Source organism: Synchiropus splendidus, chromosome 1, assembly GCF_027744825.2.
Source record: "Synchiropus splendidus isolate RoL2022-P1 chromosome 1, RoL_Sspl_1.0, whole genome shotgun sequence".
Lineage (NCBI taxonomy): Eukaryota > Metazoa > Chordata > Actinopteri > Syngnathiformes > Callionymidae > Synchiropus > Synchiropus splendidus.
Genome location: NC_071334.1, coordinates 58,888,521 through 58,909,166, shown reverse-complemented (window position 1 = coordinate 58,909,166; position 20,646 = coordinate 58,888,521). Strand labels below are relative to the sequence as shown.

General features: G+C 41.8%; 3 protein-coding genes across 3 annotated transcripts; all 3 read right to left on the bottom strand.

Moving 5' to 3' along the window:
• Positions 1 to 158: 158 nt before the first annotated feature.
• On the bottom strand, positions 159 to 13,966 carry LOC128752487 (protein FAM102A-like). Its single transcript, XM_053853744.1, has 12 exons — positions 13,748 to 13,966; positions 13,340 to 13,606; positions 7,673 to 7,793; positions 7,569 to 7,598; positions 6,331 to 6,447; positions 6,213 to 6,259; positions 5,985 to 6,145; positions 5,819 to 5,911; positions 5,128 to 5,344; positions 4,040 to 4,164; positions 3,886 to 3,955; positions 159 to 2,812 (listed from the first exon to the last, which is right to left on the bottom strand). The coding sequence occupies exons 2-12, from the start codon at positions 13,483 to 13,485 to the stop codon at positions 2,767 to 2,769; spliced, it is 1,173 nt and encodes a 390-aa protein (XP_053709719.1). The 5' UTR covers positions 13,486 to 13,606; positions 13,748 to 13,966; the 3' UTR covers positions 159 to 2,766.
• A 952-nt stretch (positions 13,967 to 14,918) lies between these two features.
• Positions 14,919 to 18,019, bottom strand: naif1 (nuclear apoptosis inducing factor 1). The gene is made up of 3 exons (XM_053885067.1): positions 17,377 to 18,019; positions 16,516 to 16,566; positions 14,919 to 15,848 (listed from the first exon to the last, which is right to left on the bottom strand). Exons 1-3 carry the CDS (start codon positions 17,813 to 17,815, stop codon positions 15,295 to 15,297), a joined length of 1,044 nt encoding a protein of 347 aa, XP_053741042.1. The 5' UTR covers positions 17,816 to 18,019; the 3' UTR covers positions 14,919 to 15,294.
• Positions 18,020 to 18,051: 32 nt separating this feature from the next.
• pomk (protein O-mannose kinase) lies at positions 18,052 to 20,406 on the bottom strand. The gene is made up of 3 exons (XM_053885080.1): positions 20,346 to 20,406; positions 19,722 to 20,004; positions 18,052 to 19,288 (listed from the first exon to the last, which is right to left on the bottom strand). Exons 2-3 carry the CDS (start codon positions 19,989 to 19,991, stop codon positions 18,518 to 18,520), a joined length of 1,041 nt encoding a protein of 346 aa, XP_053741055.1. The 5' UTR covers positions 19,992 to 20,004; positions 20,346 to 20,406; the 3' UTR covers positions 18,052 to 18,517.
• Between the last annotated feature and the right edge of the window lie 240 nt (positions 20,407 to 20,646).

The window sequence follows — 20,646 nt, the reverse complement described above, 5'->3', positions numbered from 1 at the left end:
CTGTCATATACCCTTAAACAAATGAGCATGTATTTACCAGCCGCTGAAGGAGAGAGACTGATTTTAAAATCTCACAGGTTTGTTTCATCTCTTTGTGTCAGTTCTTTGGAATGCTATCATTCAGAAACATAAAACAACAGACCAACTCTATTTCTTTTTAATTTATTCTTGTGAAATCACAGTACATGAATGTGTCACACATGTTTATAGAAAGCACAAAATATATCCTTCAGAAAGAAAGTTACAACAAAGACCCTCACCATCAGTAAAAAATAAGTGATCAAACATATCTCTTAGTGCTCCCTTTATTGCTGTTTTCATATCAACAATAACTTCTAAAAAAAGATTACCTGACCAGCCAGCTGGTCAGACAATACAGGCCACAAACATCGCACAGACCTGTTGCATTGGGTCAGAGCAGTTTAAAATAAAAAACACGTTTCATTTGAACTGAATTCATAACGTGAATGGTGGACTCCCTGACTTCCCAGCAGCCAGGTGTCATACATCAGCGCAGCCAGCTGCCCCTTCCTGAGAGTCCCATCAGCAGAGAAAAACTTCAAACTATTACGGCCATGAGCAGAAAGTGACCCCACAAATAAGTACAGGTGTGTGGCGAAATGGACACACAGTGACACCGACCATCATCACAAACATCACAGTATGTACACACGCTGACATTGGAGTCCAGTGGAATGCAGATCTTTTATACGAATGATACAACAGCAGCTTTGTTCCGCTGCAGCTGCACAACTGACCTCACTGAGGCCGCCAAACAGTTGCACTGTCAGAGGAAGCTCTTTAACATGATAAGTCTATTGGTGAGGTCACAAAAGAGCAAGCAATATGCAGCAGTATCTTCTAGATAAAAAAAGATGATGAGGAATAAAGCATGATTTAATGACTGTAATTGTACCTCATTTTAATGTATTTATTCTGATGTGGTTTTTGAAAGAAGTAAAAATGATCAAGGATGAACTGCAGTTGCAGAAGTGTATTATAAAGTGTGCCCAGTTCAGTGAAAGGAAATGAAAGCCACATATTGGTGAGCGCATTCACAATGGATCATCTGGGCCAGCCACATGAGAACTGGATTTGTTTGACAACAACTAAATAAAAATCACTCATCACCAGGGTCCCAGTTAGTGGTCATCTACCCCGACAGTACAATGTGCAAAATGGTTACACAAACACAAGTGGAGATTAATACAACAATAAAGCACTTTTTTCCTGTTTGGAGTCCATTTATAGTACGGAGCTTCTATTCTCTGCAGAGCAACAACAATATCTGATCCATCAGTCCTGCTTCCATTCAATTTTAGTATTCACTCTGCTGGTTTTCACAGCAGAGCCTTTGCTGCATCAGTGTTGTACTACAATGCAGCCTGTACATCATCAGTAGCTTGAATGAACACTTGCGTCTTGTTCAGAAGCACAATCAGTTTGAGGCTGCTTTGTTGAAGAGGTCACACTGTGTTCTCCCAGCTCTCATTGAAGAATCCCAAAATGCAACTGTGTCTAAGTGGAGATGTAGCCTCCCTGCCTGGGGCCTGATTCCTGTCAGGACAGTGTGGTGGAGTGGAGAGCATGATCACATATTTTGCACTTCAATAGATTTTTTTTTTTAGATTTTTTTTTCCCCAAAATACAGGCGACAACTGACTGCTGGCTATTACATGATTAAGATAGTTCATTTAATGTGTTTTTTTAGACTGCAATCGACAGTTTCTGACTCGACCAGAGTTCGTCGTCTGAAACAATTACGGTATTACCAGATCACCTGTCTCTACAAGCAATATCTGATGTTAAATGATCTGGACATTGACACTCTGAAGTCTACATCCACTCTACTTCCAGACATTTAATGAAAACATCTGCAAAGGTAGGTTAAATCCACACTATTATGGCCTTTACAATGCAAACGGCTGGGAGAACTCAACCGGCCCATGTTGCTTCTCTGGTCGCTAGAGGGTGCTGTATCCTGGCTATGTCTTTCTGGACAGAGGCTGGGAGTAAACAATAACATCCAAAAAAAAACCCAGAATAGATTCGTTCAGAGCAGGATTAAATCCTGTAAACTGTCTTATCACATTTGGGAACCAAAATATCTGCTTTATCTTGACGTTCACAAACAAACACTATATTTGCTCTTTGAATAACAGAATTTGTTTCATCTGCTCTCATGAAAGTGTTGCATACTTTGCACCACACTAAACTAAATTTGGGGGTTGAGTAGCCTCAAATTGATTAAGGAGACTGAACTACAACACAAAAGGCTTAATAAAAAAAGAATGCGAAGAGAAGTAAGTCACTCATGCTTTAAATTGTCAGAAAAATCGGGTTATACTCATTATATATATATATATATAAGTTGTAATTAAAACAAAGGCAAAAATGCTGAGATATCACAATGTGATTAAGGAAGGATTTCAGTTCATTTCTCTTGAAACAAAGGGGAAAGATGCTACTGAGTTTGTGAATCATTAAAGAGTTTAAGTGGTAATTTTAAAGCATGAGTGACAATCCTTTCAAAGTGCTGTTTTTTTAACATTCACAATCAAAGCTTCTTAGGTATTTGTCCTTGATAAATGACGTATATTAATAATATTAAAATAGTCTTAAATGTTCCTGTATTGGTTCAGAATCATCTCTCAAACATAAAGTAAATTAAAGTAACCGCTGCGCACCACAGACGATGCAACTACGTCATCCGAGTAGTCTTGGCCAGGAGCACAGGCGGGACCTCAACCTGGTGGACAATCCTTGTCAGTGCGTCTCAATGATCACTGCTTCGAAAATTCCAGGCGAAACCCTGACAGACAAAAAAATATGTGTGAAAGGTCAAATCTAACTTTATGATGGCAACAAATACAGGCATAAAAAGGTGAGCAAACCTCAACGCCACTATTCATTACTCTTGGGGTTGTGCCATACACACAAGGCCTGGACTTGTTTGCATGAGTTTGACTAGAATTTTTTATTTTTTTTTCATTATACAAGTACCATTATTGTTGGACACTACTACACAAAAAAAGGAATTTCTAGAAAGTAAATAAAACTTGTTTCAAGTAAATAACACTTTTCTACCCCAAAAATTGAAATCTTCTCAAGTATGTTTTGCATTATAAAAAATATCTCATTATAAGAAAGTATGACTTACTTTTTTTGATGAGATATTCCTGCTAATTTTGAGCAAGAATGAAGCAGAAAGAGTCTAAAAAATATTTTACAATTGAACCCAATGGACAACAAGATAATTTGCCTTATTTTAAGAGTAACAGAGTTTGTATAATGACTCGATATAAGAATGGCAGGAAACAAGCTCCTGGTACGCTATGCTGCCACAATAACTGGAGTCATTATTTTTGTGAGGTTAAAATCAAAACTGGCTTTCCAATGTATTTGATTATGTTGGATCTGGAATGTGGAAGTGCTCCTATTTTTGGAAGCTGAATTGATTAATTGTACTGTATTGCAATTGTATTGTATATTGTAAGTTATTTTAAAGAAAATAAATGAGAGAGTTGATTTAAGACAACATTGCTTATATTTTGTATGCCGTTCTGCCAAGGAGGGTTAAGCAGATTTGTCAGTCTGTGTTCAGAATAACTTAAACAGTCAAGCCTGCTAGGATATATATATATATATATATATGCATGACATATATATACATGACGCTTACTTAAAATTGTGTTTTTCTCATGTCAGTCTTTCGGAAAGTTCGGAAAGGTCTTATTTTAGGAATTCTTGCCAAGCAAATAAAAAGCTTACCCCATTGGCAGATGTATGAGCTTGATACAATACAATTTGATTAAATATAAGAATATTTTACTTCTTTCTCGAAGGGCTGTTTTTGCAGTTAAATCTGGTTGACGCATACTGTACCTGTGGGTTAGCTGCGTTCCACTTAGGGCCGTCGTCCCGTCTTTACTCACAAACAATTGCAAGTTGCTGTCTGGAAACAGGGCAAACCAAAAACCAGGATGACTTTGAAAGTTGAATTTGTCTTAGAACATGTAAAATCACCAGCTCTTATGACCTTCATTGTTGCTGCTGTCGGAAAAGTTCTGGCTCTGGACGATCATTTCCACGATGTCGTCGGCATCGATGCGTGTGTCGTCCACACAGCTGTGCTGCCGCTGCACCGACTCCTTCTTCCTCCTGCTGTTGGGGGCACCATAAGAAAGACGATGGACGCTAAGCTAAATGATCTGCAATAATTATTCATTCGTGTCACTCATCGGATGAGTAAAATAACCAAACCAGAAATTAGGATTTGAATGTATTGAGTTTTCTAGCATACACCATGTCAATACAGCAGTTGCCCGGACGTAATGTCAGTTCTACGAGTACATGCAGGCACTCTTCGAAATAGAATGCTTTTCAACATTTGTCTCTCTGAACTTTAATGTTATCAGAGCTGTAACTGTTCATGGAACTCTCTCTCTGACCACTGTCCATCTGCAGATGTTGAGCTGAACAATGCTAGTTGTGTGACAGAGCAGAGTTTTCGTGATACATACTGTGTCAAAGCTGTCCAAAATCATACAATTTCTCACATACAGGATGTTTCTTCCAACATAAAAGCTCAGTGGCAACTTGGTGGAGCTAACATAGCATCGTTCATTCACTCATGCAGAGTTGTGTATGAGTTATAAGTGGAATTGTATGTGATGAAGATAGAAGTTGCAGTCTTTACTGACCAGATGAAAGACTATGCATGGACCAGATCACATGATCTCGTCCTCAGTGGGTGTCTCCCCACCTGCCCAGTACAGAACTAGAAGTCCACTCGAACACAACCCTTATCATAATAAAGGGGCGTTTAATGCATGCTAATCCCAACTGTATTTTTCTTGGTCCTTCTGTGAGTCAGAATTCTCAGTACTTGGAACATACAAGGAAACCAACCTGCTGAAAGAGTTGAAGAGGAAAATACCAACTACAACTAGAGAGAGGAGAGCCTGCCAAAGTCGAAACCCAAAGACACGTCAGCATTACACCTGGAAAATGTTAGGAATGTGAAGACTGGATGTAAAAAAGAGTGGACGAGTGCAGCCCCAACACGCCCACTTGTCAGCATTATCACCTTCGAGTGAACCTGTTGGACCGTTTTCACTGACTCACCTGGAGGACCTCTTGGAGAGGGCAGCTGCCGACGGGGGAGGGGGGCGCTCCGGTTTGGTGGGAGTGTTCTTTCGCTGCAGCTGAGTGGGTGTGGTGGGTGTAGGCTGGATAGAGTGCGGAGAGGCACAGGAGGTGCTGCTGCTACTATTTGAAGAGGCGTTTCCATGGTGATTTAGGTCTGTCAAACTGGACGAGCGGGAGTGACCGGTGCTATAACCTGCAGCGGAGGAAAGATATAGAAGGTGAGGTTGAGAAGGGGAAGATTAGCGAGGAAATAAGGACTGAGAAGAAAGTCGAAAGAAAGCAAGGATGAATTATAGGAAACAAGGACAATGACCAGGGGCAATGAAAGAGAAGTGATGTTGCGAAACAAAAAGCAAACAATATAGGAGAAATAAAATCAAAGAATGAAGAACAAAAAAGGGGGAAAGGGTGGACAAAATAAATGAATAAGTGTGAAGAAAAGTAAACATATAAAGAGCAGTAGAAGAAACGAATATGACTGTGAAAGCGAAGTGACTAAAACTAATAAAAGAAATCATGAAAGAAGGGATAAGTGGGAACAAGGTCACAAAAAAAAATAGAGGAAATGAAGGCCGACCAGAGACAAAGAAATGTAAAGGTACAGGACAAATTTGCGGAGCCATTGACAGAAGAGGAAGTGCGCAAGTCACATGGAGGAAACTCAGACCTGAGATCTTGCTGTGCTGGCTGGCATAGCTGGAACTTCGAAAGTGACCACTGTGAAAGACATCGTCGGGGCCATCGCCCTCTTCTGGCAGACCTGTGATCCAAACACAACCAAATATGAACACCTCACGTGTTCCGTGCTGTGTCCCAGAACCAGTTCTGGTTACCTAAGCTTTTTACTGAGGACTGTCTGGGTTTGGAGGCTCGAGCTGCCTCTATGACGCCACCTAGCGGCTGCACTCTGTCCTCATTACTGTCCCCTTTACGATCCAGTTGCAGCGTTGGGTCCTCATCACCAATCGAAATGGACTTGGCTGTACTCGGAGGGCTAGAAATAAAAATAATGTAACCAAATAAATCCAGAACCAAGTCAGTATGGGTTTCTGACCACTCACAGTTTGAAGCAGGGGTCGCCTGACAGAAGGGTCATTCCAATAATGACCTGGAGATAGTAGACAGTCAAGTTAGTGCTAGTGTGTTCTGTTTGCTTGCGTAGAAGGAAGGTAATCCTGCCTTCAGGATGGAGTTGTCCTGACGAGTGTTTTTGGTGTCGTAGCCCTCGAGGATGCAGCAGCGAACCGTCGATCCGGAGCCTGCAAACTCAGCCAGGTTGAGATCAGCGAAGCCGAGCTGCAGGCAGCAGACAAAAGAAAGAAAATGAAGAGGTAATTTTTACTCAAGTCAAGTGAGGGAAAAAAACCCAGGCAGATTTGATGTCAATAGCCTCCTTTGACCTCCTGTTTCAAGATTGTCCCGTCAGCACAGTGGTGAACCCCGACTGACTGCAGCAAAGATTTGTGTGTCAGCATGATGCTTATGAGTTTGGAAACATCAATAGCTTTTGACGAGTTTGGGTTTTATGGGACAACATGTTTCAAAATCCCATGATCCTCGAGTTTAACTGTTTTTTTCAGTATCCTTTTGACCTTAATAATTCATGTGAAGATGTCAGTATTTCTCTGGTCACTGAAAAATATCTCAAAAGAGAAATACCAAAAGGGTGGTAAAAAAACAACAACTAGAAAACAAAATTGTTTGGACTTCAGCGGGGGAACATTTCACTCACCCAAAATGTGTTACCCGGAATCAGACAATAAAACCTGAAGTCAAATGACGTGTTTCTATTTTAATTTGAAACAATTGAATGTAGAGACAGGCAGGTGGCCTTGATGTTCTTGGATTCTTTCATCATCAAGTAGTGATCCTTTTGAGTTTCTCAACAGTTAAAAAAAACAGATCTTGAATGTGCAGTTCATGACCATGGCTAGATTTGTTTTGCAAGCTTAAAGGCTGGAGTCAACTTTTAAAAGGTCACCACACCACCCACTTGACAGTTTATTCAGCAGCTGCCTCGCCCTTAATCCTGGTGTTCAAAGGGTCATCGATGGGAAGCGTGGCTTGGTTGGGATTTTATTTATGATAGTATGATAAGTAGACTGCCTACTGTGACAGACATGTGGTGGCACATGCCTGTTGCTGGGCTATGAAGACGGTCTAGCAGCAGCTGTGATCCAATAACAATAACTGATGCCAACCAACCGCAGGAGCTTCAGGAGTGGCTGTGACAAGCACACACGCCACTTACTGTAGCAGGTGTGATGTGCTTCAGGTCCTGCTGACTGCACAGTCACATGCCACTCACTTGTGTTGTTGACACGACTGGTATTTAATGCGTGACTCGGCTGTTTGCTTTATAAGCAACTCTCCTCTAAGTTCACATGTCAGCAGAGCAGGTCGTTGAGAACACTTACCTTTGAAAACGTTTTTCCTCCTTTGAGCTCCTGCAGGACGAAAGAACGACAGCGTGGTTACATACACTGACTTTAAGACTTTAAACAATGGACATGCCGCTCACCTTACGAACTGACACCCTGCAGACACACGGGTCTAAAACCCCAGTAACAGGATTGGCACTCATTTTACAAATGAAGGAGAACTTCTTCCTCCATCGCACACAATTCTGCTGCACCTCTTGTCTGCAAAGACACACAACACTTCCTTTATAGATTACATAAATGTTAGGGTGATTCATTTAAACCTTTGAGATGTATTAATTACAGACAAAACTAATGAATTGATTCAAATAATCTGAATTTATCACCAATGAGTCCTATGAACATTTTTCACTGCACCAATTCCACATGCACCACATAATACAATGTGATGTCATCACTAAAACATCAATCATGGAGACTTGAACAAGACTGCATGGATGGAGATTTAACAAGGAAAAAAAGCATGACAAAAGGAAAGGATTCAACACAACAAAACACAATTCAAGCATGCCAGAGAAACATCTTTGCTCCGTCTGGAGTCGTGCGGGACGTAGCTTAATGATGAGTTGTAAATATTTTAGGCCAAGCCAAAAGAGTTCAGCGGGTGCTGTTCAAGAATGTTCCAGATATTACAACCTACAATTTCAAATATTGTTCCGACACACAGAGTGTGACCCAGCAACATGCGCCTGTGTATCACAGGTCTAGGTGGCCACAAACACACGCAGCGAATGATCAAATGTCTTCTTGCGTCATAAACAATGAGCCCTCTATGATCTCACACACCCCTGCCGTGTTTCTGCTGGGTGTTTCCCCTCATCCAGATAGAAAACAGGTTTAGGGGTCATTTGCATATAACTGTGTCAAGTCAGTTTCTTACTGTTGAACTGACACTGCAGCGATAGAACTGGATGACATGTTGTTAAGTGAAATTGATCTTCCTCTGACATACCTTTCAGAATTATACTATTACCTTAACATCTCCATATTTTACCAGTATGGGTCTAGAATATCCACAGGCCGTGCTGCAACTCTCCTGGCTTTTTTTTGCAGACTAATGGGAAGCAGTGTACGGGCACAGGTCACTCGCATTCACTAACCAACAAGGCTAAAATGCTAAATTTATAAGCCCCAATTGAGAAATCTCATGGTCGCGTTTTTCTTCCCGTTTTGTTGCAGCATATTGTTCCATGATTTCCATGTCAAGTTGGATATTGCAACAACACCCCACTACATTGCCATACTTATTAACCTTTTATGTAATTCCCCATCACAACAGGTGACTTGACTCGCCTTTCACCTTCAAGTGACTCACGGTCGGATTAGAGTGTAAACTCTCCAACACAAGGTTGGGAAGCAGGGCGACGCAGGGTGGAGCAAGGACTTGTCTGGAGGACAAAAGCCAAAGGGAGTGTATTTGTGCTCATTTGTGGAATTTGGGAGGCAGTGAAGTCTCTTGAGATTGATCGACTGCTCCCCTGCCCATAAACACGTCTGTTGCTCCACCAGGAATGAGAGGTAAACACAGCAGAGTTATGAGGAGAAGAAGGTGAAGAGGTCTTTCTTGTTTCGAAACATCATGGCTCACCAACATTGTTCCACACTCGTCGTCATCTGCACTTTGGTTACAAAACACTTAAATGCACACTCAGCCTCCTGCACTGCCCACAACACAAAACCTGAACAAAAAGAGCACTGGTAGTGCAGCATATTATATATATATTGGACACATCTCAAAACTTGTCAGGGAACGTAGGAGGAGAGCTTTGCCTTTTAGCTCAGCTCTTGAATCACTCAACACTCCATCCCTCCTTCTACGAACAACTGCAAACACCCAAGCTACACATAAACCCTCCACAATCTGTGATAACATATTACCAGCAGTAATTTATCTTAGATTTTCAAATTTATTGCGCTGTTTATATGACACAATGTTTTGCTAGAAGATTCTTTTCTTTATCTACGCCATCTTCAACAGTTCATTACATAAGTTTCCCGCTCACTCTCGTGGAACGTTTCTCCTGATGGAATGCTCAAGTCTGGTGTTCCCGCATGTCACCCGAGACTTTACTCTGCCAGCATCGCGATTTGGAGCTGAGGATCTCAACACCAGAATCAATGAGCCCACACAGACCCAGAACAGGTTCCGCTGCATTTTTACAGCCCTGCACTCACAAACACACTATTGTGCAACAGGTAGACACAAGTTGTGCGGTTTCCTCCAGGGTTCCTGTACTGAGTGAGCAACTACCCTGAAGTCTAATGACAACCAACCACACAGCTTTCTCTTGACCACAATATAACATAAAGCATGAATCAACACTGCTACAAAATAACAGTCTCACTCATGAGCTGGGACACTCACCCTAGAATATTTTATAGATCATGAGAGGAAACAGTTAGGTTGAGTCATAAAGGGAACATCAAACAATCAATTACAACATGTGGAAACATGATTTTAGGAGTAATTAACTAGTCTGTTCGTGAAAAGAAAACCCACACTTGACAGCACACCACAAGACAGACACTTGAGAAAAGTTCTCAGTGTTTCACTTTCCACGTTGCAGAAGCTTCTGGTGCCAGACACAATAATGGAAGACTTCTAATGAATGAGTGAGGTGAATTGTGACCACTTAAAGAAATCAGCTTGGTGGTTTTAGCAGGAGCATTTTTCATGCTACAGAAGGTGCTCTCCAAAACGTTTGATATCTCAGAGTGGTAAAGCCAAGAGCGCACACACACACACACACACACTTATATATATATATATATATATATATATATATACAAAAGTTCTCTTTCGCCACAATTTACTTAAGTAATTTTTATGAAACTGAATATATATATATATATATATATATATATATATATATATATATATATATATATATATATTTTTTTTTTTTTTTTTTCATCAAAACAACAACTCAACAATTTCAAGGTTACAAGGACACAAATAGAGCAGAGTTCAGATCGCTTCTTTTGTATCACTCTGTGTAAGAACATTACAGAAAATAACAATAACTAAAGTAAAGTGTGGTGAAGGAGAACTTTTACCTTTAGGAGCTTGACTTTGCCAGCAACAATAATTTACAGGATATTCTTCACGTTGTAAAGCTATAATAAATGTTACCTAACAATGGCCATAAATCCTTCATTTTCCCAGCCACTAAAATGAGGAAAGTCCACTGGGGCAAGATAAACAAAGATGCACTGTTTGCACTGGTTGTTACATCTTTCTCTGACCAGTCTGATGTAACTAAATCTGTTGTAAATCTGATGTATACAACCCTTGTTGGATAACCTCAGTTTGGTATACTGTGTTTCAGTTTTCATTTTGATTCACCATGGTGCTATTCAGCATGAGCTGTCAGTGTGATTCCTTTGAGGATCCATTTGGCTAGAGAGAGCTCACCAGAGCCAATATGACAATTGGTTATCGCTAACATCAAAAGGGACTTATAATAATTACATGAAGATAGAAGAGTCAAGATCCCAACAACACTGACATCATGGCTTCCACCTCTATTGCTAAGCTGTTACTTTCACTTTCCAAAATGTATAGAAAAAAACATTTTATTTGCTTCTGAATATCAACAGCCTTATTTGCCTTTAGCTGTTGATTGGGGGGGTCACAGCTGTTCTACATGGCTTGTTACTAAACCAGACGTCCAACAGAGACAAGACGTAATTGTTGTGTTGTCTTGTGTAATTGTCTAGTGGAGTAAACTTGTAAATATTTGCGAGCACTGGTGTTTCGGCTGTTTTGGGGTGGACACATGGAAGCTTCAGTTCAACACAACTGTTGAGAGACAACTTTCCAGTGTCTCCACACAAATGTGAGGCTGAGGAGGGTTACGCTAGTTTAGTTTAGCTACTGTATCTATCTACCATGATTAAATGCACCCTACAGGCTTCATTGAGGAACAGTGTCCACGAATGAAAACACAAGCAGCATAGATCCTAATGTGGCCACCAGGCAAAAAAAACATCTACTTAATGGCAGCAAAAAACTATGTATAGTTATTTGAATTGGTTAAATGAGGCCCAACAGAACATGGTGATCAATGAAAACATGAGTGGAAGCATGACTGACCAACAGGTATTCACACTGATGATAGCAGCACTGAAGAGGTGAGCTGGAAGTCAAAGCTCTTTTCATCCCCAGGCTAAAAGTTTTGACTGAAAGGTCATGCTTAACCTTGCAGCTCAAGTAGGTGCTTAAGTCATAAATCTCAGCAAATATGTTAATGTGACCTCAATAGGGTGGGTGACTTCAGGGTCAGGTCCAGAGGTTCAGGGAGAGATCAGCATCTGTACAGGTTCGCGAGTCAGACTTAAATATGATATTGAAACTGTGATGAGATCACAGCCAAAGATGAACCTTCATGGATAGCTTCGAAATATCCCATGCAGAAAAGAAGTGAGTGATGCCTCTTGGAACAGGCAGCCATTGTTTTCTTTCCACACAACTTCCACAAACTAGCTACATGACGGGTAACATTTCAATGTTAAAATTTTGTGTACACAGCGGAGCATGAGATGGATAAGAGGTTTGCTGAGTTCCTGTCACTGGTACAACAGAGTTGTCCCATCGAACAACATGCTAATAGAGAAGAAGTGTAATATGCTTTTCCTTACATTAAAAAATATGGGACTCTCTCCTAATCCTGACCTCGTTTTCTGACTCCCTGGCATCTGAGCTCTACAACTTCACCTGACGCACCAACAAATTCACGATGCTTCTTGAATGAAACCTCACTAGGGACCAAAGTTCATTTTCTTCCTTAAACTCCTCAAACGAGGCCTCATTTCAGAATCACGCCAACAATAATCAAAGAGCAGGGTGTTGGCACGCAGCAAGTATTTCGAAAAACACTTCAGCAAGACGGCGCCGTGGGAGTCTTCAAGAGGGAGTAAATAGAAGGCGAAACTTGTCTTAATCTCTCACTCAGCTGTATTAAAGAGCATATCAGACACTGGAAAGTGACTCAGGCTGGGCGGTTCCAAGTGTGACATGAACTAGGGAGGTGCTGAGAACATGAAAATCTCATGCCATGACAGAGAAGTTTGCAAAACATGCACTTTTTCCAGTTCTCACAACACATTCTCTCCATTCTTCAGAACTCATAAAACAACAATTTCAAGGTTACAAGGACACAAATAGAGCAGAGAGTTCAGATCGCTTCCTGTATCACTCTGTGTAAGAACGTTACAGAAAATTCAATAATGACACTCAAAGTATTTACAAGCAAAAAACATAAAACGTGTCAGAAGAATAAACTGCTGAGTCGTTGGAAGAACAAGCTTCCGATGAAGACATTACAGCAGAGTTTTATCTGACCCAGGCTCTGTGACCACATTTGACCAGGACATATATATTATCGTTTTCATACGGCAGCTAGAGTCACAATATTTGACAATCTTTTAAAATCTTTTCACCAATAACAAAACTTTCATTGGGAAAGAAATGATTAACCCTAACCCTTCCCCTTCGGCCTGCAATAGCTGAAGGTTCTTCTGATGTTCCCAAACCAGAGAGGAGATACTGATCGATCAGTACGCGGGGACAGAGAAACAAGGCTCGAAATCTGGTCAATGACAGTCTTTTACCAGTCGAAAATTGCAGCCATGGAAAACTCATCCACTTTGGTGGCAGTTAAGAAGACGTTCACGAGCATTACAGACAAGCTATAGACATCATGTGCATCTCAGGATCAGCAGGGGAAATGAAAGTTAAACCGTACCTGGATGACAGGATGGCAAAATCCCCTCCATCCACCAGCCGGATCTTGCAGAACAGAACTCCGTTGACAAAAGGCACCGCAGTCAGTTCCTCCAGTGTAAAGTGAACTTGAAACTTAAATCTTTTCTTTTTCATTAAAAAGGTCATGGTGCCTGCTGCTGCTCACTGATGGAGAACGTATATGAGCAAAAAGCCTTTGGCTTCACCGACACCAATGAAATTCCCACTTGGCTGTTGAGTAAATCATTTTCTGGAGAGCTGTTCAGACCTGCAAATGAGAGTCACACTTACACAACTAAGGTCCAACTATTTGCATGGTGAAGTGAAATCGCAACAATTTGAGTCATTGCAATGTCGTCATTCCGATTACAATACAGAGAAATATGCTACGTGTAATAAGTGAAAATACCCGAGTCTCCGGGTTCAGGCAGCTGCCACGCAAACACCGACGGTTCCGTGGTAAGTGCTTGGTTCGTCCTGCGACTCTTATCGTCGTGTGCGTCGGATGTCCGTCATTGTCGGTTAAACGGTCTCGGAGAAGTTGGTGACGAGGACCGTGGACACATCAGACGCGCGGCTTCATCACATCCTAGACTACTTTTCTACAAGAGTGGAGCCACGGCACAGGTCCGTGAACGTCTCACTGCTGACAGTTAGGGACCGTCCGCAAAGCGTGTGTCGGAGAAATAATTTCCATGTTTTAAAGATGAAAAAACAAACAAACAACAAATGTGTTTGGCATTCGATTAAAAGCGTTTGGGCTCTAAATACGAAAGAGGCCAAAACGTGATGAATATTTAAAATGCACTGTGTCCCTGATATGCCACGATGGCTTTTGCGCTTGTGGGTCGTTCCCTTAGATATCAGTACCAATCGAAAGCGGTACATTGCAAGATAACAAGACAGTCAAGTGAGATCATCTTGGACACTTGTAAGTGTAGAGCTGTTCGAGGAGAACCGACACTTTTAAAGCAAAATTAAAACTAAATTAGTGATTATAATGAACCTTTATAACGAACTTCCCCGTTGATGGCAAGAATGGAGGCAGTCTAATCTAATATAATCTCATGATTCCAGGTCAATATTTCACCAAAACCTCACTGGCAGATCTATATGCTCACAGGCATGTGTTCTCCTCAAGGATCACTTGTAGGCATGTAGGCTTTATCATCTATATTTGATTCCACCAGAATAAGGGATGGTGATGAACAGAAACGTCCAGATTCTCGTTGAGACTAATTCAGATTGACATCAGAGACTGGAGGAAATTTAGGTCTTAAATTGCACTGACAGAAGCTGAATAACTGGCACTTGTTAGGCTGCTGCCCCGTGACACAAGCCTGAATAAACAGACGATGAATGCATCGAATTAACCGAGTTAAAACATGAGGCATTTTGGTTCATTTTGGTCATTTCTCCCTGTGAAAGAAAAAAAAAAAGTTAATAACTCACTCGGTAGAAAAGGCAACATATGAACATGTTGTCTTGACGCACGTGGGGAAAATGCAAAAGTGTCTTTGCAGTATGTCAGTGTAAAAACAGCAGCAGAAACAACAAAATGTTACAAAATAAAACTGTATTCATGGTCATGATTTTTTTTTTTCTGTCAGTCATTAATCGGCTACATTTTTTCTGGATAAATTGTCTACATGGAAGACGCTTTGTGACCATAATAATTCCATACCTTTTCAGTATTGACTTGAAATTTTCACAATATTTCGGGCTGTAAATAAACAGCTGGGGCCACAGGAAACAAACTTGCGCGCGCACACTGACCTCTCGTGGTCAAAGATCAGCATCACATAAATGTTCAACAAGTTCGTGCTCACTCAAAGGGAAACCCCACGAGAGTTTTGCGTCATGCAGCTCAGTGACCAGTCAGAGAGGAAAACTCAGCTCATCTCGTCCCAAGGCAACTTAACTGTAATTTACAGGCACATACAAAATACACAAATGCTAAAGGTTCTCCTCCGTGTTCTGAACGGCATCTGTTGGGGTTTTAGGTCGAATGATCTGCTCTGTTACAGTTCCATCCGTGACCAATCCTTCTACCGTGCTGCTGGAATTGACCATCTCTGTTCCACTTTGCAGGAATTTGCGTAGGTCTTTGAGGGCAGGCCTCAGCATCTGGACCAGCGCCAGCAGGGCAGCTTGAGTCCCTTCCAGGGCCTGAGCCTGTCTTTCCTGAGCGAAGGCCTGAGCCTCCTGGGACCGTCGCATCATCTGCAGCAACTCATTCTGGCCCTCCAGATGTTGGGCAATCTGTCGTATATGCACGTTGGTCACTCGCTGCTCCTGCAGCAGGCGGGCAGAGTTCAGAGCGATGCGGCTCTTCAGCTCTTGGGGTTTGGCCTGACCCTGAGGTGGCGGTGGCGAAGAAGCTGATGTGGAAGCCAGGACCTCTACGGGAGCCTCAACGGCTGTAACCACGGTGGGCGCTGAGTCACCCACCGTGGTGGTGCAGTACTCCACCACACTGCCATCCTCCAGAGTGTGGTACGCTGTTTCAGCTGCAAATAAGTAAACGCCACTTTCACGTAAAAGAAAAATAAGCTGGCAATATTTTTATCCATAAGCATGACATTGAATTGGGCTGGGCGATTAATCGTTCACAATGAATGATCACAGAAAACTTCTGGACAAGTTTATTGTTAGTACAAGCTTCCCTATGGTCACCGGAGTTCTCTGTGTTCTGAAGATGACCGTTAAGGTGAAGACTTAAGGGTTTTATTGTCATCAACTGCTTCTCTGTGTGATCATGTCTTGCTTGGCTACATTCAGTCCCTGTTGAGGGCTACACCACTGTGTCAGGAAACCCTGCTCAGACTAGTTGTTGAAGTCTTCATTTCAGCGAAAGCCAATAACCAAGTGGCAGTGGACCCGAGGGCAGCAAAGATGATGCCTGCCAGTCTTCAGATGTTGTGGAGAGGAAAAAGGCAGTGTGTATGCGGTGGTTTGGTGAGTAGATTGTTCCTATCTTCTAGTTTCTATGCTAGTCATTACAGATGCTTCAAAAACACTTAAATCGTTTTCAAAACAACAACGTATTAAGAATAAGCAATATTGAATCATATGAAAAATATATATTGTGATAGATATATATTTGCTGTATCGCCCAGCTCTACATTGAACGTACGTGCCGGATTCTTTATCACAAGAAATCATCAATCATCTTACCACCAAGTGACTTTGCCTCATCACAAACAGATCCCGGACCAGTTGCAAGAGCTGAAAAAAACAACGCAATTATTAGAATTGTCAGTGATGATTTGCAGGGGTGGAAAAAGCATGTTTTGGCAGTAGCCTAGGACAAAATGGTGGTGCAGATATAGCAATGTTTATCAGTGATAAGAATCATGATTCTAGTTTTCATCATTGATGTTCATTCAGTAGCAATTTTCACCTGAAAAACACACTTTTTTTCTTGATTTTATGGGTTTATTTGAGGGATTGATAATTCGATTAACAATATTAAGTTAAATATATGATTGATGTCTGGCAATACAAACAAGCAATAAATCATCTGCAGTCTATATTATTGTTACATTTCTCACTCTGCACGAAAAACACAACTCCTCATTTTACTATTCCCATTTCCCAGATTAGAGAAGCTAATAATAATAATGATTTCGACATGAATGAAGTAATCTTGACTAAACACATTTGTATTGTGGAACCTTTGGGTTTGTCTGCAACATAAATCATCTACTGCATATATGCCTTAATAATATTGGAGAGCAACCGACTTCAGGAGATGTCGAACACAACACCGATTCAATCGTTCATGTCACTAATACTGCTCTTGTCGACCAACAACCTTGATAAAACTGATTGCTATTTCAAGGGTTTTTAACGTGGATATACATTTATAACCGTGCTGGCAAATGTATCACATGTAACTAGATTAAACATTCAATGGCGCCTGTCGTTACATTTGACTTTGTAACCGTGGAACACTTTTCTTTTGTTGTCATAACACAAGATGCGAATGGACTTTATTGTTGCAGATGCGATAGAAAGAAACTTTTTCAAACTCACAGTCGCTCAGCGTGACCGCGGTGTTCACCGTCACCGGCAGCGTGAGTTCAGCATCCGCGTCCCCCGCAGGCAGGCTGATGATGGTGGCTTCACCCAGCAGGTTACAGATCCTCTGCTGCATGGCTGTCAGGATGACCGGGACCGAGCTGCAGTCGGCGGACGTGCCCTCGATGGCCGCTCGTGCCTGGGCTACTTTCCGCCGGACTTCGGTCTTCATGTCGGACCACTTCTTCTTGACCTCGGGCAGCTCTCGGGGACAGGTGGTCACCGCGTTCACCTTCTTCAGGATTTCCATCCAGGCGCCGTTCTTGGCCATGTGGGTGACTCCGGCGTTGAAGTGGTTAACCAGTGTGTGCTTTTGTTTCTCTATTTCTTCCACTATTATTTCCACCTCCCGCTCCGAAAAATTCATTTTTCGCTTTTTGGACGCCGATGCCATAATTGCTTAAGTCGCACGCTTAGTAATTGTGCGTATTCTACGCAAAAACAGTCGTCAATTAATGTGCGCAACGTAATGGCTTCCAGAATCGCCTTCTTCTCTCTGCTAACGACGCTTACGTTAGAGGAGCTGTAAGGCCCGCCCACTAGCACCTCATTGGCGGGACGGAGAGCATGTACGGTACCTGCCGCCTAAACATTGGCCAGTTGAGATGTCAATCCGTCACAAAAGCCACACAAACTATGCCGTTTAAAATCTACATCTTCGCCACCGTAGTTTGTGAATACGCCTTAAAACATGTAGTCACTTTGATCAAAACCGTTACAGGGTTTGGGGGTTACTTGTCTAGCAATGTGATCTTAACTTTGTGTTTTGTAGATTTAACAATACTCGTGAGTATTTTAATGCAAATTACGTTTTGGTGGGTTGTGACTACGTGTTTTGCAGCTTGTTTTACTTCGACAAAAACATCTTCAATTCATATTCTTTATGTTATCAACGACAATTTCTACATATAAAGGAAAAAAACAGGAATCTCTTAAATACATTTAACCAGTATAAATGTGTGATGGGACTCTTATTGCAATATTACATTTTTGAGCTCATATAACAATATGTTGACCAACTAATGCTGTGTAAACAAGTACATCATGTACCAGGCTGATTCTTTTTTGTGTCCCTGTGATTAAAATGAGGATTGTCCTACAACATTTCTCTGTAGCCAGTGTTATCACGCACCATACTTGAGTACACACTTTTATAGACTGTCAGGACCTCGAGGGCTGATGGCCGAAGTTTGGGATCCACCTCTTTGCATTTATGGTGGATCTGAAAAAGATGAAAGTGCACTAAATCTCCTCCGGGTACACTACCAATTAGGAACTGTGTTACTTCTGGAATTTTCCATACATCCGTCATCTCATCATATCCTAACATCAGCTCATCAGAAAATGGTTTGTTGTCGCTTTGAATCGGCCACAGCTGCTCGGGCGCTACAAAGTCCCCTGTCAGCTGCCTATGGCCGCATTTCACAAACAGTCCCCTGGATTTGTCCACCTCCGGTAGTGCGTCCAGATCGTTCACAACCAGGTGAAAGTCACTTGTTAACAGAAACTGGGAGAGAGTCTTTTCTAGGCTGTTGGAGTCGCACATGACCCGACATCCAGCTGGGCTGTTGTGGAGGTAATGGAGTATGGAGACGTAGTCCATCGCAAGCATCAGCCGGCTCTGCCAGGTGTTCAGGTGCTGGTGCTGTTCTTGTGACAGAACAACATCCAAGTTCAGCAGTGAGCCATGAGGGTGGTACTCGGTGACTAAAGTGTTATCTTTAGGACAGAAGCCCACCAGCTGCACCACCCTAGCACCCTGAAGAAGTTTTAGCATGGACACGCCATGAAGAAAGTCCTCCAAGTAGTCACCTGAGGAAAGTTCAGACACAGCCACCTTCTGACTCTTCCACTCTGCCAGATAAACCTGGAGCAAAAACAAGAATCACTTGATGCTGCAATAGTATCAGATACAGAAAGCTACTAAGATCAATTACTCCTGACTATTTCACTTTGTGTCAGTTCATTCCTAATACTCTCAAAGACAAGAAAAGTTTTGGCCAAAAAAAAGGGTAAAAAGGTAAAACATGCAATATGTTATACTGAGTGGACTATTATAGACAAAGTCATCTATTGCTATAGAACACTAAAGACAAATAGCAATTGGATTAGCCATAATAATGGAGGTGTTTGGTTGCTTATCTAATATAATAAAATAATAATATTTTACAATATTTTACTTTTTGCTTGTACATGTTTTTTTTTTTTTTTTAAAGGCCAATTTTCACCCTAAAATATCCGGATACATTTGTTTGGGAGCATAGTGAAACTCTTAAGATGCATGTGATGGAACTTGCTACCTTTTTAACCGCTCCCTGCCCGATAAGCTTCAGCCTGTGCACGTCAGCTGCTATCTGCTCACACTGAAGCCATGGATTGCAGTTTGTCATGGTGGTCATCTTGAAGTGTTGAGGAGGGCAGCCCACATGTGTGGTCACTGGCTCCTTTCCAGTCTGAACCATGGAGTCCAGATGCAGGTAGATGATGATGTTGCAGAGCAGTAACGCAGCAAGGCAAACCACAATCACCAGAATATGGTGGCTGATGCAGTTGTTGCTGGTCTGACCCATGACCCTCTGCAACCTTAGACACAAAGCAACACGTACTATATACAGGCTGTACAACGCATTTACTGTAGGTGTCAATAAATAACATCGCCTTTTGCGTTTAGTTCAGTAGTTTGTTCTGTATAAAACAGATCACATCCGGGGTTCAGATTTAGGCAAAGTATTTCCCACCTGATCATGACACTTCGTTATAGTGATTAGAAGAGAAAGAGGAGAGAATTGTGGCATGAAATGAGTGGTTTCAAAGCGTTATTTATTACAAGTCGTTCGCGTTGATAGACTATTGTAGTAAATACGCAACTTGTGGGTGATAACAACGAAACAAGTCAACAATAGGGTAAGGTAGCTCGACATTACCTGCACGTCCACGGTCACATACCATACCGACTGCTAACAGACATATTGTAACGTCCGAAATGACATCCGGAAACAGGTTGCTACATCCTGTTGTCTTAATAAAAGCGCCATTCACAATTTCACGTAGACACGCCCGCGCACCGATCATATAATGTACAAAAACGTCCACAAGTAACACCACGATATCAGCTCAAAGCATCCCACGGAACAAAAGTCAATGTGCCTCAAGTGCCTCGAGAATAAATGGTTCGTTCAGGGGATCATATCCCCTGCGTGAGCGATCGATTGAGCTTTTATTGTG